Source organism: Lipotes vexillifer, unplaced genomic scaffold (assembly GCF_000442215.2).
Source record: "Lipotes vexillifer unplaced genomic scaffold, Lipotes_vexillifer_v1.1 scaffold890, whole genome shotgun sequence".
In the NCBI taxonomy this organism is placed as follows: Eukaryota; Metazoa; Chordata; class Mammalia; order Artiodactyla; family Lipotidae; genus Lipotes; species Lipotes vexillifer.
In genome coordinates, this window is record NW_006776053.1 from 521,923 (window position 1) to 540,069 (window position 18,147).

Consider the following 18,147-nt stretch of genomic DNA (forward strand, 5'->3'; position numbering starts at 1 on the left):
CACCCCCCGCCCCTCCATTCATTGGCTTTGTAATGCTCTGAAAACTTGCACTCCAAATTATTAATGGAACAAACCTCATATCCTAAAGTGCCAAAAGAATTGGCTACTGGTACAGAAACAATTTGAAGGACACCAGCAACTTTTGTTAAGGCTATTGTTTTATAGTTAAATGCCATTCAGAGCAACTTGAACTAGACCCTTCTACTATCAAAGAGAGTAATTCACTGGGTTGCCTAGGATTTGGCTGGCAGGCCATCCTAATATTTATCTGAGGACAACTTTCACCTTTGGCTAGAAAATACTAACACAGAGCTTGAAAATGACCAAAGTAAGGAAAGTAAATACTGTGGAAAAAACATAATCTGGATTTGCTGTGGCTATTACTCAAATGATGAAACCTGCAATATTTTGTTATAACACATTCACATGTATGCTTGTGCACATATAAATATAAAAGAAGCTGAAGACATTTAGTATGTCTTTTAGCTAGAGTATAACATTCCAGCCTTCACCCTAATCTAGAAATGCTTTCAAAAATAAAATCTGAAGGACATAACCAGTTTTCTGCCACATTCTCAAGAAATCTGTTGAATAACTCTGATTTCAGTGTTGCTTTTCATTAGCAAAAGGTAGGAAAAGAGGGATTTGTAGAATTTTCAGAGCTGACTTAAGTTTCAAATCAATTCCCTTATAGACCCTAGAGCAGTTAGTGCAGTGAGGGACTAAGAAGGCCTAGCACAAAACACATGTAGGAGAGGAGGGAGAGAAAATAACAAGCAAACTTGGGGCTTCCTTCCTAAGTGTGAGGATTCTTTATTTTCTTATTAAAAATAAATTTTAAAGCATTTATCTTTCCTAAGCCCTACAACTAGGTTCCAATTCTGAATAAGGATAATCTTCAGATATAATAAAACCAAGAGAGAAAACCAGACTTTCAAGCATCTGGGACTGACAAATTGAGAAAAGAAATGTGGTAAACCACGGAAAAATCTCACTCCAGCTTAGATAGGACCTGTAGCTGAAAGTTATCTTAGGTTTTCAGGTCCCACTCTTCTGAGATGATGAACTCATAGTATCTTTTAATGAGAGGCTCATATCTGCCTTTGATGTGTGAGAGACACTCCCAGCTGGAGGAGCGTACAAGAAAGATCTAAAATATTTGCTTCAGCTGCAAAGAGCTATTAATGAAAGTTTGGAAAATGAGGTAGCATTAGGGGGAAAATCTTTAGAAGAAAAGATGACATACTCTCATTTTATGAACTCTTAGGGGAAAATATTCCCTTAAAATAAAATCTGACAAATAATCTTCCCTCTTCTACACATGAGAGTTGTTCACCCTCCTCCACCTTGTTCAGAGCACATTCTTAAACCCCTGGAATGTAGGAGACAGAAAAAAGGGCTTCATATAATTTGCTAGTCACACAAAACCCCAAGGTTGAGACTCACATAATAAATAGAGAGGTTATAAAAACCAACGGTTTCATCAGCTCAAATGGGGGAGAGCTTCAGAATTAATACTTGTAAAACAACCTTTAAGTGTGGTTAAGAATGAGAGCACTTACAGTGAAATCCTGTGTGAAAGGGAACTCAACACAAGTTCAAAGAATTCTATGTAATTCTCTGTACTGTGTAACATTCTAAAATTACTAGCAACTTCTTAACTGACAAAAAGCAAGGAAAAATAGAATCTGGCTTTCTTAATCATCTATTTATCTAAATATATTTTCTAACAATCTAATCTACTCTTAGTATAGTGCATAGGCACAGAAAACAGCCATCATTTCCATAGGCTAATAAAGATTTTCTATTGTATTTAGAGTTTGGGTCTTCAGAGTAACTGCATTCCCTGTATGAGCAGGGAGAATCTTAGACTCAGCAAAGTATTTGAGACCTTTTCTTACAACTCCCTCTGATAGAGGGTAGGAGAGAAACAAATGATGAAAGTAAGTTCCTTTCTGAAAAACAATTCTGTGTTTCTAACGCCTAAATCAGGTGTTTCAGATAACATTTTTACCTATATGTTAACAACTTTACAAAGTAGATCTCATTATCTTTATTTTATAGATGTGGGAAATGAGGATCAGAAAAAGTTAAGTGATTTGATTTGTCATGTGGCTAATTTGAATCTAGTTCTGACTAAATCTAAAAGCTTTGTGTTAGAACTTTAGGTAATTAAAACATGAGGGCATCATCTACCTTCTGTGGGAGTAATAAATGCTCTAAGGTAAGGGTTTTGAGGAAGAGATATTATATGTGTGTGTGTGAACAGGCAAACACTGAGACTGGGAAATAAGTTTCCTTTACCAGTTTTATTCATTCAACAAATACTTATGGAGCACCTATGATAGATCAGGTTCTCTCATGCGTTCTCTTTTAATCACATCTAAATTATTATAAAGTCTCTAGGAAATTATATAATTTCTCTTCGTAGAGTTTCCATATTCCTAGCCTATGTGCCATTGATTCTTAGGCCAATGTGACATTCCTTTTTCTCCTCACACATGCCTGATTGAAATCACACCAAACCTCAGCAGTTTTTAGAAGTGATAAGTTTGCTGGAGTATTTATTTAAAAATAACAACTTCAACAGCATAACTGGAAATAAATATTATATTCCAACAACCAAAATTTAACAAGTAGTCAAGTAGACAGAGATATAGACTGATATGACTGTATATCTCAGGATGACAATTGATAACCAAGATAGCCTTCCTAGCCACCATCAAATTGTTACAGTATTAAAATAAATCAACTTTGTAAGCGGAATAACTGCTTTCTCTTTCTAGTCTGATTAACTTATTCATTTTTTCTAAACATTCTATTTGTCTCCCTGTCTTTAAATTCAGATAATGTAGTCTTTGGATTACAGACAAAAACCAGAGAAAATATTAGTCTCTAATCTCAATTACTATGCTGCTTTGTAGGGGCAGCAAATCATTCAAGGACTTTTCTTAAGATTCCTTTTGATAGAGAGCAAGGGAGAAGAAACTGCTTAACATCCTCACGCCTCAGTTTCCTCAACCAGTAAAATGAAGACATATCCTGACTATCCCTTCAGCTTGATAGAAACTGAAATTTGTTAAGTAAAACTCCAGAGTGGATGCTGAGTACCATCCAAAAATGTGTTGTTCTATATTTGAGCAACACAACACCGATGAAAAGATTAAAACAAGCGTTTTGAGGAAAGAAGGGAAAGGCCAGAATCATCCCCATCAAAAAAAAGTGCAGGGCTTCCCTGGTGGCACAGTGGTTGAGAGTCCGCCTACCGATGCAGGGGACACGGGTTCGTGCCCCGGTCCGGGAAGATCCCACATGCCACGGAGCAGCTAGGCCCGTGAGCCATGGCCGCTGAGCCTGCGCGTCCGGAGCCTGTGCTCCGCAACGGGAGAGGCCACAATAGTGAGAGGCCCGCATACCGCGAAAAAAAAACAAAACAAAAAGAAAGTGCAGTCATTTTCTCTTTTTCCTTATGCTGAGAGAGAATTATGAATTGTCTACCTCAGCCAGAACACTAGGAAGATGTGTCCAATTCAGGCCACAGGGTTGCTTTTGGAGTGAAGGGGTATCGCAGTGCTCTGGAGTTCAGTTTCCTCTGCACATACACAAACACAAGTGCACAGCGCCCCAACGCTGTTTGTCCCCTCGGCTTCACAGCCCTGCCAGTTGGCAAACCCAAGCCAGGAAGTTGTCAATTCCAATTGCGTTTAAGGCCATGTAGTCTTATTAAAGAAGCCTTGCTGGTTAAGGGGCGTCCTCTGTTTCCAAAGCATGGGAAAAAAAAAAAAAGGGCTCTGCTTAGATTGGAGCTGGCAACTTTCACTGACTAGAGTTTTCAAAGACCTATGAATGAGTTTAACAAAGGAGGTCTGTGGCTAGTTTCTGGCTGAAGTCCATGTCAACAGTTTTTAAGGTCACAGGCCACACTAACTAACATTTATTCCCAGCAGACCCTGTTCTAAACACAAGCTGTAAGTAGTACAAATTTGGAATTTTTCTGTAATCCCTTGAGATATTCCTGATCCTTCCACATGTTTCTGCTCAATTAGAAACAATTCTCACTTTGCACCACAAGAGAGGCCGTGCTCAGCAATCTCAGTCCATCCTTAGGGTAGATGAACAAAAACCTGGCAAATCAAAGGGCTCAAGTGGGGAAGGGAAGGAATTCAGCTGGATCACACTGAAAAGTGCAGACAGCTCCCCAGGGGCTCAGTTTGTGAAAGCATAGAACGGGTTATGACAGAGATCCTGAGGCCATAAAAAGCAGGTTTGAGGCACGAATAGGTTCCTAGTCCTTTCACACAAATACGACAGAAATTTCTGAGAAAATTAAAAGGTCAACTAGGTGAGTGTAAAACAATGATAATCTATAGGATAGGTGCTAAATATCCCACTGTGAAATTAATGCAATCATTTCTCAATTAAGATGAACTCTTACTCATTTTTAATGTTTCTAAAATCAAGATGCTTCGTGAAATCAATCTGAAAATTCAATACAGCCCCTTTTCCCCCTGAAAATCTGTTTTTACCTCTATGGTGCACTTTATAGCTGATAGCATTTTTAAATCTTGCAAGGCAACATGGGAATAATTACTTGGAATTGAGCACCAAAAATCTCATTTAATCTTCATGGCTACTGTGGGAAGTATTTTCTGTTTTATGGATGAGGAAACTGAGGCTCAGAAAGATGCAGTGACTTTCTTCCATTCCTATAGCTAGTAAGTAGTAGAACCAAAATTTGAAACACAGGTCTGATTCCAGAGCTCAAGTCCATTTTGCAAACTTAGGAGGAGAAAAACACATACTAGAGCATCAGTGGTCATTTTGGTAGTTAAAGTTCTACCATCTGTGGCATTCTATACTGGGAATCATGTTCTACATGAAGGTAGTTATCATTTTTCCAAATTAAAAAACACATAAACTGTGGTGCAGTAAATATTTGGATTGAACTTGACAGGATAAAACTGCAAGAACCACTTCATTAAAAAATACAAAAAAGAAAATTTAAAACACCCGTGATCCCATTACCTAACTAGTCTCATTGTTAATGCTTTGATATTCAACCACCAGGTTTTTTTCCTATAAATTTCTTACAAAATAGAGATATCATATATGAAAATTCATCTCTTGCTTTTTTTGCATAACACTATGTCCTAGGTATTTTCCATGTCATTAATCACCAAAACATAATTTTAGTAGCTATCTCCCTCCATTAATTGTTTCTAATTTTTCATTCTATGTGCTATAATAGACATCCTCATACATGTATCTATACATATATTTGAGTTTTCCTTAGGAGATTCCAAAAGTGGGAATAATTTTTAAAGTTTTGAATATACATTGCCAATTGTTTTCCAGGAATGTTGCATCATTTTCCACCCTGACCCACAGTGTGTAAGTGCCCACCTCATGGTCACCAAGTATCATCTTCAAGTTGATGTGACCGGGCTCACATAGATTTGGTTATGTACATGCCCACGCAAATCACATATATGGCAATGACATGTGTATGTTACAACTGGTCTATCCTTCTTTCGATAACTCCTGCACTATGTAATGTTGTAAGGTACCAGTGACTACCTTACCAAGATTTTTTGCCTATATTATCTCTAGTCCTCACCCCAAAAAAAGCAGATATGAGGAAATTAAGGCTCAAAAAGAGTAAATGGAGCACCTAAAAGCACACTTCTACACCAGCTGGACTAGGATTCAAATCCTGCTCTGACTCCAGACCATGCTCTTCATGCCATGCCACCTTACAGCTCATTTTACGTCAGAGGTGATCAACTTGCCTCTTCCAACCCCAGCACTGTGTCTTTCCCCAGCAATGTCTCTTTAGACAGTGAGGCCAGACTAATCTTTAAGGAAATAAAGAGGGACAACACCTAGATCTCACAGACTTTGTGAAAGGAGAATAGCAAGCTGCATGTCTTCTTTAAAAAGCAAGACAGGGAAGCAGTGTAGGACTAGAAGGATGCTTATACACAGCTGGCAGAACCATAAAATGGCATAGCCACTTTAGAAAACAATGTGGCATTATCCAATAAAGTTGAAGATGTATGTACCCAAGACATTTGGCTATTCAACTCCTAGGTTCATACACCAAAGAACGTAGTGCCTTTGTGTACCAGGATATCTGTTCAAAAATGTTCATTAAAGCCATGAACTGGAAACAGCCCAAATGGCCACCTACAGTTGAATGTATGAACAAACTGTAGTATGGTCATACAATATGGAACACCTATATAGCAAAGAAAAGAAACAGCATAGATAAATCTCAAAAATTAAGCAAAAGAAGACTTAAAATAACAATTCCAAATTGTATAATTCAATTCATACAGGTTCCAAGCCAGACAAAACCATACCATATTATTCAGGGATACATACATAGGCGAAAAAATTATTCTGGGTGCTGGAAATTTCTTAACTTAGTGATTACTTGAGTATTTGCTACGTAAGTCTGTACTTATGTGAGTATATATAATACATATGTACACTTATGTATACATACTTATGTGTGTACATATAGTTAAAATCAGTGCACTTTCTTTTTGCAGGTTACAGTTCACAGTTTACAAAAGAAAGGCACAGGGTTGTAGTTAAACACTTACACCGTAGATATAACACACAAAGAACTTTATCAAGTGCTGTTTTATTAGTCATCACAACAAAACTCTCAGTTAGTACTATCCTCAATTCACCATTGAAATAACTGAGACAAAGATGAATGATGGGGGGACTCCCCTAGTGGTGCAGTGGTTAAGAATCTGCCTGCCAACGCAGGGGATGCAGGTTCCATCCCTGGTCCGGGAAAATCCCACATGCTGCGGAGCAACTAAGCCCGTGTGCCACAATTACTAAGCCTGTGCTCTAGAGCCCGCCAGCCACAACTACTGAGCCCACGTGCCACAACTACTGAAGCCCGCGCACCTTGAGCCCGTGCTCCACAACGAGAAGCCCGCGCACCACAACAAAGAGTAGCCCCCGCTCACCCAAGCTAGAGAAAGCCCGCACGCAGCAATGAAGACCCAACGCAGACAATAAATAAATACATAGATAGATATTCCTTTAAAAAAAGAAAAAAGATGAATGATGGGTAAGTGAAAATATTTTATATTATTAATCCAATTTTTAAGAAGATAAAAAGAAATCAAATATAGTACCAATGTTCATTCCAATTTAAGTACTAAATCTGAGGAGAGGACAAAGTCAGGGAGTCCCATTGTATGAAAGTTAAACTATCTCTTCAAATAAAAAGACCTGGAATTATAATCTCCGGGGAATTTTAATAAAGAGAAAAAAGATAAAAACAAGTATGGTTTCCAGTAGTTAGGGAACAATGGCTACCTTTACTTAATGAGGATAATCAACATTTAGTATATTTCCACATACTAATAAAAAAGAAAAAGTACAAATTAAAAATTTCTTTAAAATGATAATGAAAATTACTATATATATATATATATTTTTTTTTTTTTAAACAGATGATGGTAAAAATCCTAGCTCAGCAGAAAACTGGACACTAGCAAATATAGTTTCTTTAGAGTCTTTTTGACTTGAGTTTTTTTTTGTGTGTGTGGCTTTTAGTTTTTTATCCCCCAAAAAACTTGTCATTTTCTTATAGGACTAGAATTTAAAAAATAATTTTTTAAAGGAAACCAGTCATTAGGAGCTCAGGCAAAAAAACTACAGGACACTGAATTTCACTCAACTTCTTTTTCCACCACACGTTTAATTAAATAATGTTTTAAAATGTCAAGTTTTTTTAGAGCCCAGCATTTTTGCTGCATTTTGGGCTCATTAATACACATAAAGAGCTAGTTAAAATACCAGACTGAATAAATGAACAATGGGACAATTAACCCCACATACAAAGCTCCACCCACCTTACTTCAAAGACATCTGAAATACAATGGATTAGAAACCATAAATAATGCCTCTCGGAATTAATTTTGTAATAAATATTGTTTTATATTATAGATAAGGGATTAAAAGTCTCCATAGTGGCAGTCTAACACTTGTGAATTGAGTTAGAGGACAATTGCCCTTAGTTTTGCTGAAGGTTACTGGTAGTTACATGTCCCATGAATGAGAAATAAACACCTATTCAATTTCCACTGCATACTACAGCACAGAACTTAATTTTACCTACAACGTTTAAAAATTCCCTGTTATCTCTACATAAAGTTTTAAGATGCATATACTTTCTTTTCATTCAGAATGTAATATATTAAAAACCAAATTTATATTGCTATGTAACTTTAAAAGTATTCCCTATATGCTACATTATTTTTGCAATTTACAACACAACTCACACTAATAAAAAGGATTACTTTGAAGATATGTCAAAGTGAAAATAGGAAAAGGAAAAGGAAACTAAATACATTATTTGTCATTTGATTTAAATAAGACTTTTGATACTATTTCCATACTTTTACGTTCACTTTTCAGAAGTTAATAAGTATTCTTCGTTGTCAAGAATTGGGTAATAGCTCACACGTTAAGATAAAAAGTAGTTGAGCTTTTCTTTTAAACAAAAATACCAAAGTAATTAGCTGAATGACAAATTCACTGGAACAAATGCATTTTTTTAAAGCATGTTAAGTCTTAGCAAGAAATTTTTTTTTAAGATAACTAAGAGCTTCTTCCCTTATAAATCAATCTCACAAAAATAAGTTATACAGTCAAAAAGATTCTCAGGAAAGAATATTTAATGATATGGAAAGATGCTTGCTTACAATATGATAAATGAAAAAGCTAGGTAGAAAACGATATCTACAGCATGATCCCAATTCAAGGAAAGAAACACATCCAGTCATTATTAGAGTCATAAGATGATAGACTGCTTTTCTTACTTTTCTGAAATTTTCTAAAGTCTTCTAATAAGGAAGTATATCTTCATAATCTCAAAAAAATTACAGCTTAAAAATAAGTGACTCATAATTGATTGTAAGAATTGTGGGCTCTTCAAACTTCAGATGGCATAATGAGTTTTCTGTTTGAAATGATGTAAAGAGGTACACTATTATCTCAGTCTTCCGGGGCCTTTCCACGAGGGATAAACGTTAGGCCTCCTACTGCTTCTAAAACTGATCATTGGAAGGGCCAGAAAACCTAAATTCAGACTCTTCTTTGTATTCACAAATCTATCTTGCTCTTAAAATAAGAGTGCAGCTTAGATCCAAAGGGCAATTTTAGGTGTGAAGCATATTGAGTTATTTTCCTTTCTACCCCCTGCCCAGTGAAAAGCAAAGATAAGGCTCAAATAAATACATTCTGCTTATTGTTGCTGTTGTAGGAAAGTGGTTTGCTTGCAGGGAGGTCCAATAAAAATTGCTGACACTCAGACTCAACCAAAAAGCACCAACTGGCCTCTCCTATAGAATGTTTTCCCTGTCTCCCAAAAAGCGTCCCTCATATGGAATTCTTAAGACTCTCTTTCTCTCAGAAAGCAGGATCAGTTTTACTGGTTTTCCATTCAAACATACCCTGCATCAGATTTAAACAAAACTGTATCATTTTCTTTATAATAGTATGGTTGGATTGTTCACACAGACTGCAATGACGCTGGCCAAAAGCGGATGTGACTTTTTGATGCTAACTGGAGGTTACTGAGTCCTGAAAAACCTTAGTCACAGGTGGTCTCGGGCTTGTTCTCCTGAGTTGGAAAAATCATTGCCATATCCTGGACAAGACTCTGGATTGGGGGTCAGAAGATTGCTATTAGCCAGTTAAAGAACTTGGAACAAAAAATCTTTCCTCTTCAGGTCTCAATTTCATCATATATAAAATGAGGATGGGCTGTAGTACATTATTCTTAAGAGCTCTTTAAACTCACCTCTGAGATCATTCTGCAAAGGCAAACAACTGATCATGGCTGTTTTATCTAAATATATATGAAGAGAAACAAAACTTTTTTCTTTTTGCGGTACGCGGGCCTCTCACTGCTGTGGCCTCTCCCGTTGCAGAGCACAGGCTCCGAACGCGCAGGCTCAGTGGCCATGGCTCACGGGTCCAGCTGCTCCGCGGCGTGTGGGATCTTCCCGGACCGGGGCACAAACCCGTGTTCCCTGCATCGGCAGGAGGACTCTCAACCACTGCGCCACCAGGGAAGCCCGAGAAACAAACTTTTGAAACCCGTAAAGCTTGCTTGGTGGCAAGAAAATAAAATTTGAAGTTTTGAATCAGACACAAAATAAAGGTATGGCAATAAGCCCAAAGCAGTTGAGAGTATGAGCTCTGGGTTGGATTTTAGGTTCCAAACCAAATTCCTTCACTTACTCTTTGTGAGATCTTGGCCAAGTCACTGTATCTCTTTCAGTCTCCAGCCCTTTATCTCTACAAGGGAGATACTTTCATAAGGTTGCAATAAGAATAAATGAGAATTATATAAACCACCTGGCATATTAAATAAATGCTGATTCCTCCCTTCCCTTCCAAATCCTCTATAGTGAGCTCTCCTGACTTAACTCTATCCATCTACAAAACGGTGTAACATTAGCCATCAGCAGCAGTTGCTAGAGGCAGCAAGATGAATAAGCTATGGAGGGGAAACAACAAAAAAGTGCACTCCTGGAGTTCCTAGGGCGGTTTCACTTGCTGCCCTACACTAAGCTTCACGAGCATTAGGAAAAGGAAGTGCTCTGCCTTCAAAACAGAGTGAGAAGATACCATGTCTATTGTAATGCCCAACTCATTCAATCTCAAAATGAAAATTTTCTTTCAGCCAAAGTCTTGGATTTGCAAATACTCACAACTCACAGGCTGGTTTCCTTTGTGAAGGACCAGGAGGAGAAAAGAAGCTTTCTCCTATGGTGGGCGGCCCTGAGGCTAGCTGCTGGTGCAGAAGACACACCTGTCCTTCCAACTGTCCAGCTTCCCAGCCCTCAAACAGCAGGCTGCTAGGAGAGCAAGGGCAATTTTATTTATCTTCCTTTCTCCTCTTTAAAGGTGATTTTCTTAAAACTGTACAGCTTGTTACTATTGTTGAGTTGTGACTCCCTAGAGGATTATACATTTCTAAGCATGAAAGCATCTGTGTGGCAATAAAACATGCAACATTCCCCAACCACTACACTTTTTTTAATTAAGAAAGAAAAAGTTACAGCCTCCCACAAAGTGATGTTCTGATGAGCACATCCCCCTGCAAGCCTTTCAAAATACTCTGAGAAAGGGCCCTGGGCCTAGTAAACCAGAGCCTCTGCAAGCCCCATCCCATGGGTTCAGTTTCTGACAGAGCCATGTGCCAGGACCCACAATGAGTGGAATTATAATCTGCGTAGCAATCAGGCCTTCTCCCAGTTGACCATCCAGAAAACAACATTGTACTCATCATATTTTTAAGGGAAGGAATTAAAAAGAAACCAAACAGCCCCAGAGAGATGGAAACACTCGAAAACCAGAGGAAAGTCTTCTGTTAAATAGTATGAAAGATCCAGGTTTCCCAAATGGCATTTAAGGTATTGGGAAGAAAGGCTGATTTCTCCCAGAGGGGCCCCAGCTTTGATGCCCAAACTGCCCTCAAACATCAGGCTGTGCATTTTTGTATAGCAGGATACCCTCAGGCGAGACAACCATAAATAGCTTAAAACAAGAATAGGAGGTTCCATCTGTTTCTGGAGTATTTCAGCAGCACCTGCTTTCAAGGTAAAAATCTGGGAGCTGTCCCCACAGCCTTCCTTCCCAACTCCCTTCCCCATCCCCCATAGACTTATTTTAAACCAAAGCAGCTAAAACACAATCCAAAAGGGCTTCTGCCACTGCACCTGCCTAAGGAAAGAGTCCTTTGATTTTTCTCCTAAACTGTTATCTGTTGGAACGGTTAGAGAAGCCAAAGTTCTCAAAACCAGACTCTATTACTTCTAGCTTCTTTTTCTCTGTGAAAACTGAGCTTTCCTGTTTATAGTAGAAATGAGAAATACAGATGAAAAAAGGATGCGACAGTTGTTCCTGCCATTAAGACAGAAAGTGTTCCAGAAGGAGGACGGTTCTCACTTAACACAATTAACGTTTAAACATAAGCCCACATGCCAATTTGCATGGGAAGAAGGACAATAACTCCCCAACCAGGGCCAAGGAACATATTTCATTAAGGTATAATTAAAAAAAAAAAAACATTAAAGTTGAGGCTTGAAAATTCCAATCTAAATCAGGTGTTACTCCCAAAGTGATGTGCAGCATCCCTCTAACAATAACCGGAAAATCCCAAGCCTGTGTAGATAGCAATTTCATGTTCAAAAGCCACTTTACCCTTGGTGTAAAAACAATATTTCTAACGCCTGCCCCAGACCATCGCATGGCACACCATATTCTATGGGATAAATCCAAAATCTTGAGCATGTCCCACAAGGGCTTTCACAGCCTGGCCCCAAGACTTTTATGGCATCATCTCTTGCTATCAACCTCTCATCAGAATTCTCATCATTCTTTCATCTTGCTATACCTTTCATTTCTCTGGGCCTTTGTGTACCAGTTCTCACTGCCCAGAGAGCTTTTCTCCCTTTCTCCTCCAGGCAAGCCCCCATTGATTCTCTAAGACCCAGTTTAACTGGAACCCATCAGCAACACTTTCTCTAATTCTCCAAGTCAGACATGGGCACTGCCTAATCTGTGACCCCAAAGAACCCTACACATACATATTTTTTAAAATAGCACTTATCACATTATATTTTAATTACTTGTTTACAGAGTCCCTTCCCGAAGATTAACTGGCTCCTAAGACAGTAAGGGTAGTAGAAGTGAAATGGGAAGTGGGTATCAAAATCAGAGGTGGCCTGGGAACAGTGCACCCAGAAATATATTCAATTTTATATTTGGTAAAGGACAAAAAGTATACATTGTTTTCAGTTTGTAATACCAAGTTCAGAAAATTCAGCTCACCAAAATCTTGGATGAACACGACATCTGAAAGGTTCTCATATGGAGAGCTGGGGCTAGATCTCTGTGTCTATTTTAAGGGACCTCAAGGTAAATAAAGGCCAAAGACCATGTGTTATACATTGCTCATTCCTGGTATATACTAGATACAAAGATACTAATTGAATAAAAACTTTACATGTTAAACTAAAAAAATTTCAGATACCATCTTGATGAAACAAGTTATTTCTTCCCGAAATGTATAATAGGTTCTGAACAATCCTATTTGTGTATAAAGATAGTTACTCAAGCTTTCTCAAGAGCTGAAATAAGATCCCTATATATACAGGGGAAAATTGTAGAACACAAATATTTTTAAAGTTCCTTTATAAAGAGTAAAGAAATTTAATATTGTATGGCTTATCTTCCATAATCTACTCCCCCCAACCCCAAGCAATACAGTTATGGGTTTGAACTCTGGCGCTCCTTCTGTTCATCCAAAACCAGAATTTGGCTATAAATAGCGTATTTCATTACAGTTTTAGCCTTGATGGGGCATGTGTTATTTGGGCAATAGAAGCCACGAAAAAAGTGATCTAGGTCACTTTGTCTTATGATATTTGAAAGATTTCAGAGGTAAATACTTATTATATCTTAGACTCAGATGGTGCTATCTAAAAATGCTAAAATACTTTCTCAGATTCCTGGGTTTATAATGAAGAATAACTAACTTACCCGTAACTCCTGTTCTCCTAGCTGGTGCTTTTAATCTAGTATTAACTAGATTATTTAACTAGCAGCTAGTTAAATAATATAATGGTGACTCTCAAGGTAAATTAAAATGCTTTAATAGAGAGAACCAGTCAACTGTGGGAAGAAATAGTGCATTTGACTTTATATACCGTGGTACTTTCATTAACAAGACTTATACTTCAGTACAACTACATCTCTGTCAAGGTTAGCTGGTGACAAGAGCTCAAACCAACTTTGAAAAAATGTTTAAAAATAAACTCAGAGGGCTTCCCTGATGGCGCAGTGGTTGAGAGTCCGCCTGCCAATGCTAGGGAATGCGGGTTCATGCCCAGGTCCAGGAGGATCCCACATGCCACGGAGCGGCTGGGCCTGTGAGCCATGGCCACCAAGCCTGCGCGTCCGGAGCCTGTGCTCCGCAACGGGAGAGGCCACAACAGTGAGAGGCCCGTGTACAGCAAAAGAAGAAGAAAAAAAAAAAAACTCAGAGATTCAATCTTTCATAAAACAAGTATTACTAAGTGTCTACTATGTGCAGACATTTGTATTTGTGAACAAAACAAACAAAGGTAAGAATTCCAAGCCTTCATGGAGCTTACATTCTAGGGGGGAAGGACAATGCCCCTAACAATGAACCTAATAAGTTACACTGAATAAAGGATGTCTAAGAACCTTTCATTGTGAAATTAAGTTCGAATTTTGTAAATACTGATGACCTAGTCCTTTATGGACATAATGTCTGTCCACTGTGTCATTGAATCTCCACTGTGACACTCAAAGGTGCACCTCTTATGACTAACATGAATTGTTTGATAATATGAACCAATAACTAGATTTCATATTTTCTCTTTGAACTAGTGTCCAATGCGGCCTGTCCTCTCACTCAGAGCCCTCAGTATCCGTTTCCTGTTCTTCCAAACGAATGAAACGGATCTCCCTGTCTCTGAAAGCCATGCACGCCATATCTTGGTCGAGCACTACACTAAGTGCTGGGGATACAGAGTTTTTTAAGACACAATCTTTACCCCTAAAGAGTTAACTGTTCAATAGGAGAAAGACAAAGGAAGATCAAGGCTTATGAGTATGTAATTGAAGTGTGCAAAGCATGCTGGGTACATCTAGAGGATGGGATGATTACCTCTGCCTGGAGAAGGCTACTCTGAGAAGTGCCCAAGCTGAGTCTGGGAGGATGGGTAAATGTGTGAAGGCAGAAAGGTCCAGTCGTTCATATGGGCCAGGAAGCATATGAGCTTAGGACAGCAGCCAGAGAGAAAGTGACCCTAAGAAGCTAAATCCTAGAACAGTGGAGGCTATGTCTGCATGGATGCCATCACTAGGAACTACATCCCTCATGGGAAAAAATGGAAAACAAAAGTAAAGGTGGCTTCCAAGCAGACTTGAGCTATAGTACTAGGCACACTGAGAAAGATGACTGGACCTCAATACACAGGTTAACTAAAGGAAGGAGACCAAACAGCAAAAGAGGATGATACTTATAATGTAACCCAGACCCAAATCCCACCCATGTTCTCTTGGCAGACTTCTCCAACTCTCCACTGGACATGTCACCAACCAGTCATCCAGGGTTAACAGAAACCGTTCCACTCATATGCTAGTCTCGGCCCAGCAATGTTTCCAAACCAAGCACAGGGAAAGTGCCATTTTGTGTGCCCTGTATATAAGCAAAAGGTGGATAAGATAAAGAGAGCCTTCCACCCTCATGTTAAATACCCATGAAATGCATGTCCCAGAATTCACAGAAGACTATTTTTAACTACAGCCACTATCCTCTGGCACTAGATTATCAACAGTAAGAAGACATTATGCCATGGGATCGTTCTATGTGTTATATATAGCATGTTATAGCATAATCATCTGTCTCCCCAGCTCGTCTTGGGAACTCCTCAAGGACAGGGACTAGCTAATAGTAGGCATTCAATTAAGGGCTGACAAACAAATGAATGAATTAACCCACCAAATTCTTTTCCATAGTTCCAAGCTAGTATAACAGACAGAAAACACACAAATTGCTGTTATTTTTCATTCTAAATGATGACAGCAGGAGGCTATTCAACTACCTTCTCGCAAACATGAAGTCCATGGCCCTACATGTAGACGCACAGAGTCAAACGCCAGAATTGGATGCGAGCAATCTTTAAACTTAAATTTTTAAATAAACAGCTTTCCACTCTCTGAAATTTGCTGAGAGAATGCAATAATGGCAATTCAAGAGTCCCCTTTCCCCCAACACACACATCCAAGCTTTGAAAGAAACATCATAACCCAAAACACCATGGGACAAAAACCTTTCTGCAAAACTTCAAGAACGTGGTTTAAACCCTCATCTCCTTTGAATGACTACATAAATATGCAGTGTCCTAGCCAAGGCTGAAATATACCATTAGACAAAAATGGAAGAGAAAATTTTCTTGAAAAAAACACTGTTAAATAAAAAGTAAGTAATAATTTACATCAGAGTCTAATACCCTGGGCAGGCAATCCTTGGGCCTAGACTACTGAGGTGTGCTTGAGAACAGCAGCCTCACAAAGCAGCCGGGTTTGTCCCTTCTTCTTAAGGTCTTTCCAGCAGTTGTTCTCTAGTGCCCAAATTAGATGCTATGCTTGATGAAGAAGAAAGTTGATTTCACTGATTAAAAATAATAATAAGATTTGTGTAGAGAAAGGCAGAAGTAGCAGTCCTGACTGACAGTTACTGAGCTCAGGCACTTCGAAAGTCAGCCCTCACCCCCTCATGGTGTGAGGGTGTGTGTGTTTGGGGGGCAGAGGGGTCTCTTCCTAGTGAGGAGGAGAAGAAAGTGCAGAGACTAGTACACCAGAGAACTACCCTTTCTGGAATTCATAGAGGGTCTGGCCTCTTATCCCCAGGCCCAAGCCTGGGAACCCGGGTTTTGTCAGGGGCGCCTCCCGGCTGTCCTGCCCTGAGCTGTTGCACATGAGCAGAGACAGACAGGAGGCAGGCCCCTCTGACACCTACTTAACCGAGGCAGATGGGGAGGAGGGTGTGTGGGATGCCTTTACTTCCCCCTCAGGAGGCTCCCAGCAGGAGCCCAGAGCCAGCAGCTCCAAAATCAGATTTCCACACATCCTCCCACCCCAGAACATGCCTTACGTCTCTGGCAGGAGGAAACGGAGCAGTAAGCAAGTATGATTCTAGTGTATGAAGGGGGTTTTAGAAGACCTAAAGAAGGCTTCTTACAGGATTCTGCACTTTTTTCAAACCTCTACAGAGGGAGCCAAGTTGGGAAACAGTTACTCACTCACTGACCCAAAGGGGGCAGGGGTGTTACTCTGAGAAGGACACAATCAGTGTCTGCAAGACGTCCTGAGCTACAGACACATACTTTATTAATAATCTTACATACACAAAATGTCCAAGGGAAAGCCTAACAGGCTAATTTCTGACAGCTCCAGATAACAGCAGGAGGAACTGAAGCCACGCTGATTCTCCAGCTTCTACACACTCCCCAGAAGCAATGATCCCTTTTCCCACCCAAGGGATGTGATACAAATAAATAAATACAATTATCTGTAGAACTTAAAGTGCAAGGACAACATTGTGAAGTCCTTCGCCCCAAGTGCAGTGACTTTTGGGAAACAGATAGGAAAATAAAAAGAACAGCTGGAAAATTTAATTACAGAAGAACAACGCAAATGCTGACATTGTTTCACAGAACTAGCCAATAGCCAAAGCCATTTTCCTTACCTTAAGATACAGAAGCAACTCTTGGCTCCTGAAGATAAGCGGCAGAACCCGAATCTCTGTTTGCTGTCAATGTCAGTGAGCACAAACGTGAAGTTCTGGCCAACTTGGCTAACTGAGAGGCTGCGGCAGAGACAGAACAAAGGGCAAAATGAATGTGCAGTAAGTTTCCTGATAAACTATCTAATCACAACAAGTCGTTGAACCTGTAACATTTCCTTTCTCAGTGGAATTCTTTATAAATGAACTTAAAATTTACACACTTCAAGGGAACAGACTGTGAGCTAGTATTTAAAAACAAAAAAAAGACAGCAAGCAGCGACCACGTCATCACAGCTACCAAACCTACTTGCTGAGCTCAGGCAGGTGTCACTGTTGATCACTGCATCCAGTTCTGAAAGGTGCATTCTATTAACCTCATTTTATAGATGAAGAAATAACCTACAGTGGCACTGCCTAAGGTGCCAGCTGGTAAACTGCAAAAAGCTGAATTTTAAACCCAGACCCATCTGACGCCAAAGCCCTCTCTGCCAGCTCGCTGGTAATGATGCTCACTTGATCATTCCTCTAGTTCAGAAAATAACAGGGATTGCAACAGCAGAATTGAAGTACCAGCCACAAAGTTAGACACTTGATATTATACCATCTCACTGACTCTCCCAGCAACCCTGGAATTTAGAAGATGTTCCCATTTTACAGAAAAGGAAACTATAGAACTGAATAGGTAAATAACTGAATCAAGTTCACAGAGCTACTAAGGGGAGGACCTGGAATTCAAAAGAGGGCAAGATTAGCTATTATCTTCCTAAATTCCTGTATCTTTC

General features: G+C 39.3%; 1 protein-coding gene across 2 annotated transcripts in view; it reads right to left on the reverse strand.

Annotated features, from left to right (window-relative positions):
* Window positions 1-18,147, reverse strand: part of DENND1A (DENN domain containing 1A) — a 536,936-nt gene that overhangs the window by 344,646 nt on the left and 174,143 nt on the right. For both annotated transcript variants that reach the window (XM_007450246.1, XM_007450245.1), the window contains one exon: window positions 17,327-17,446. In XM_007450246.1, coding sequence (XP_007450308.1) covers window positions 17,327-17,446 — 120 coding nt within the window. The remainder of the gene's footprint in view (window positions 1-17,326; window positions 17,447-18,147) is intronic.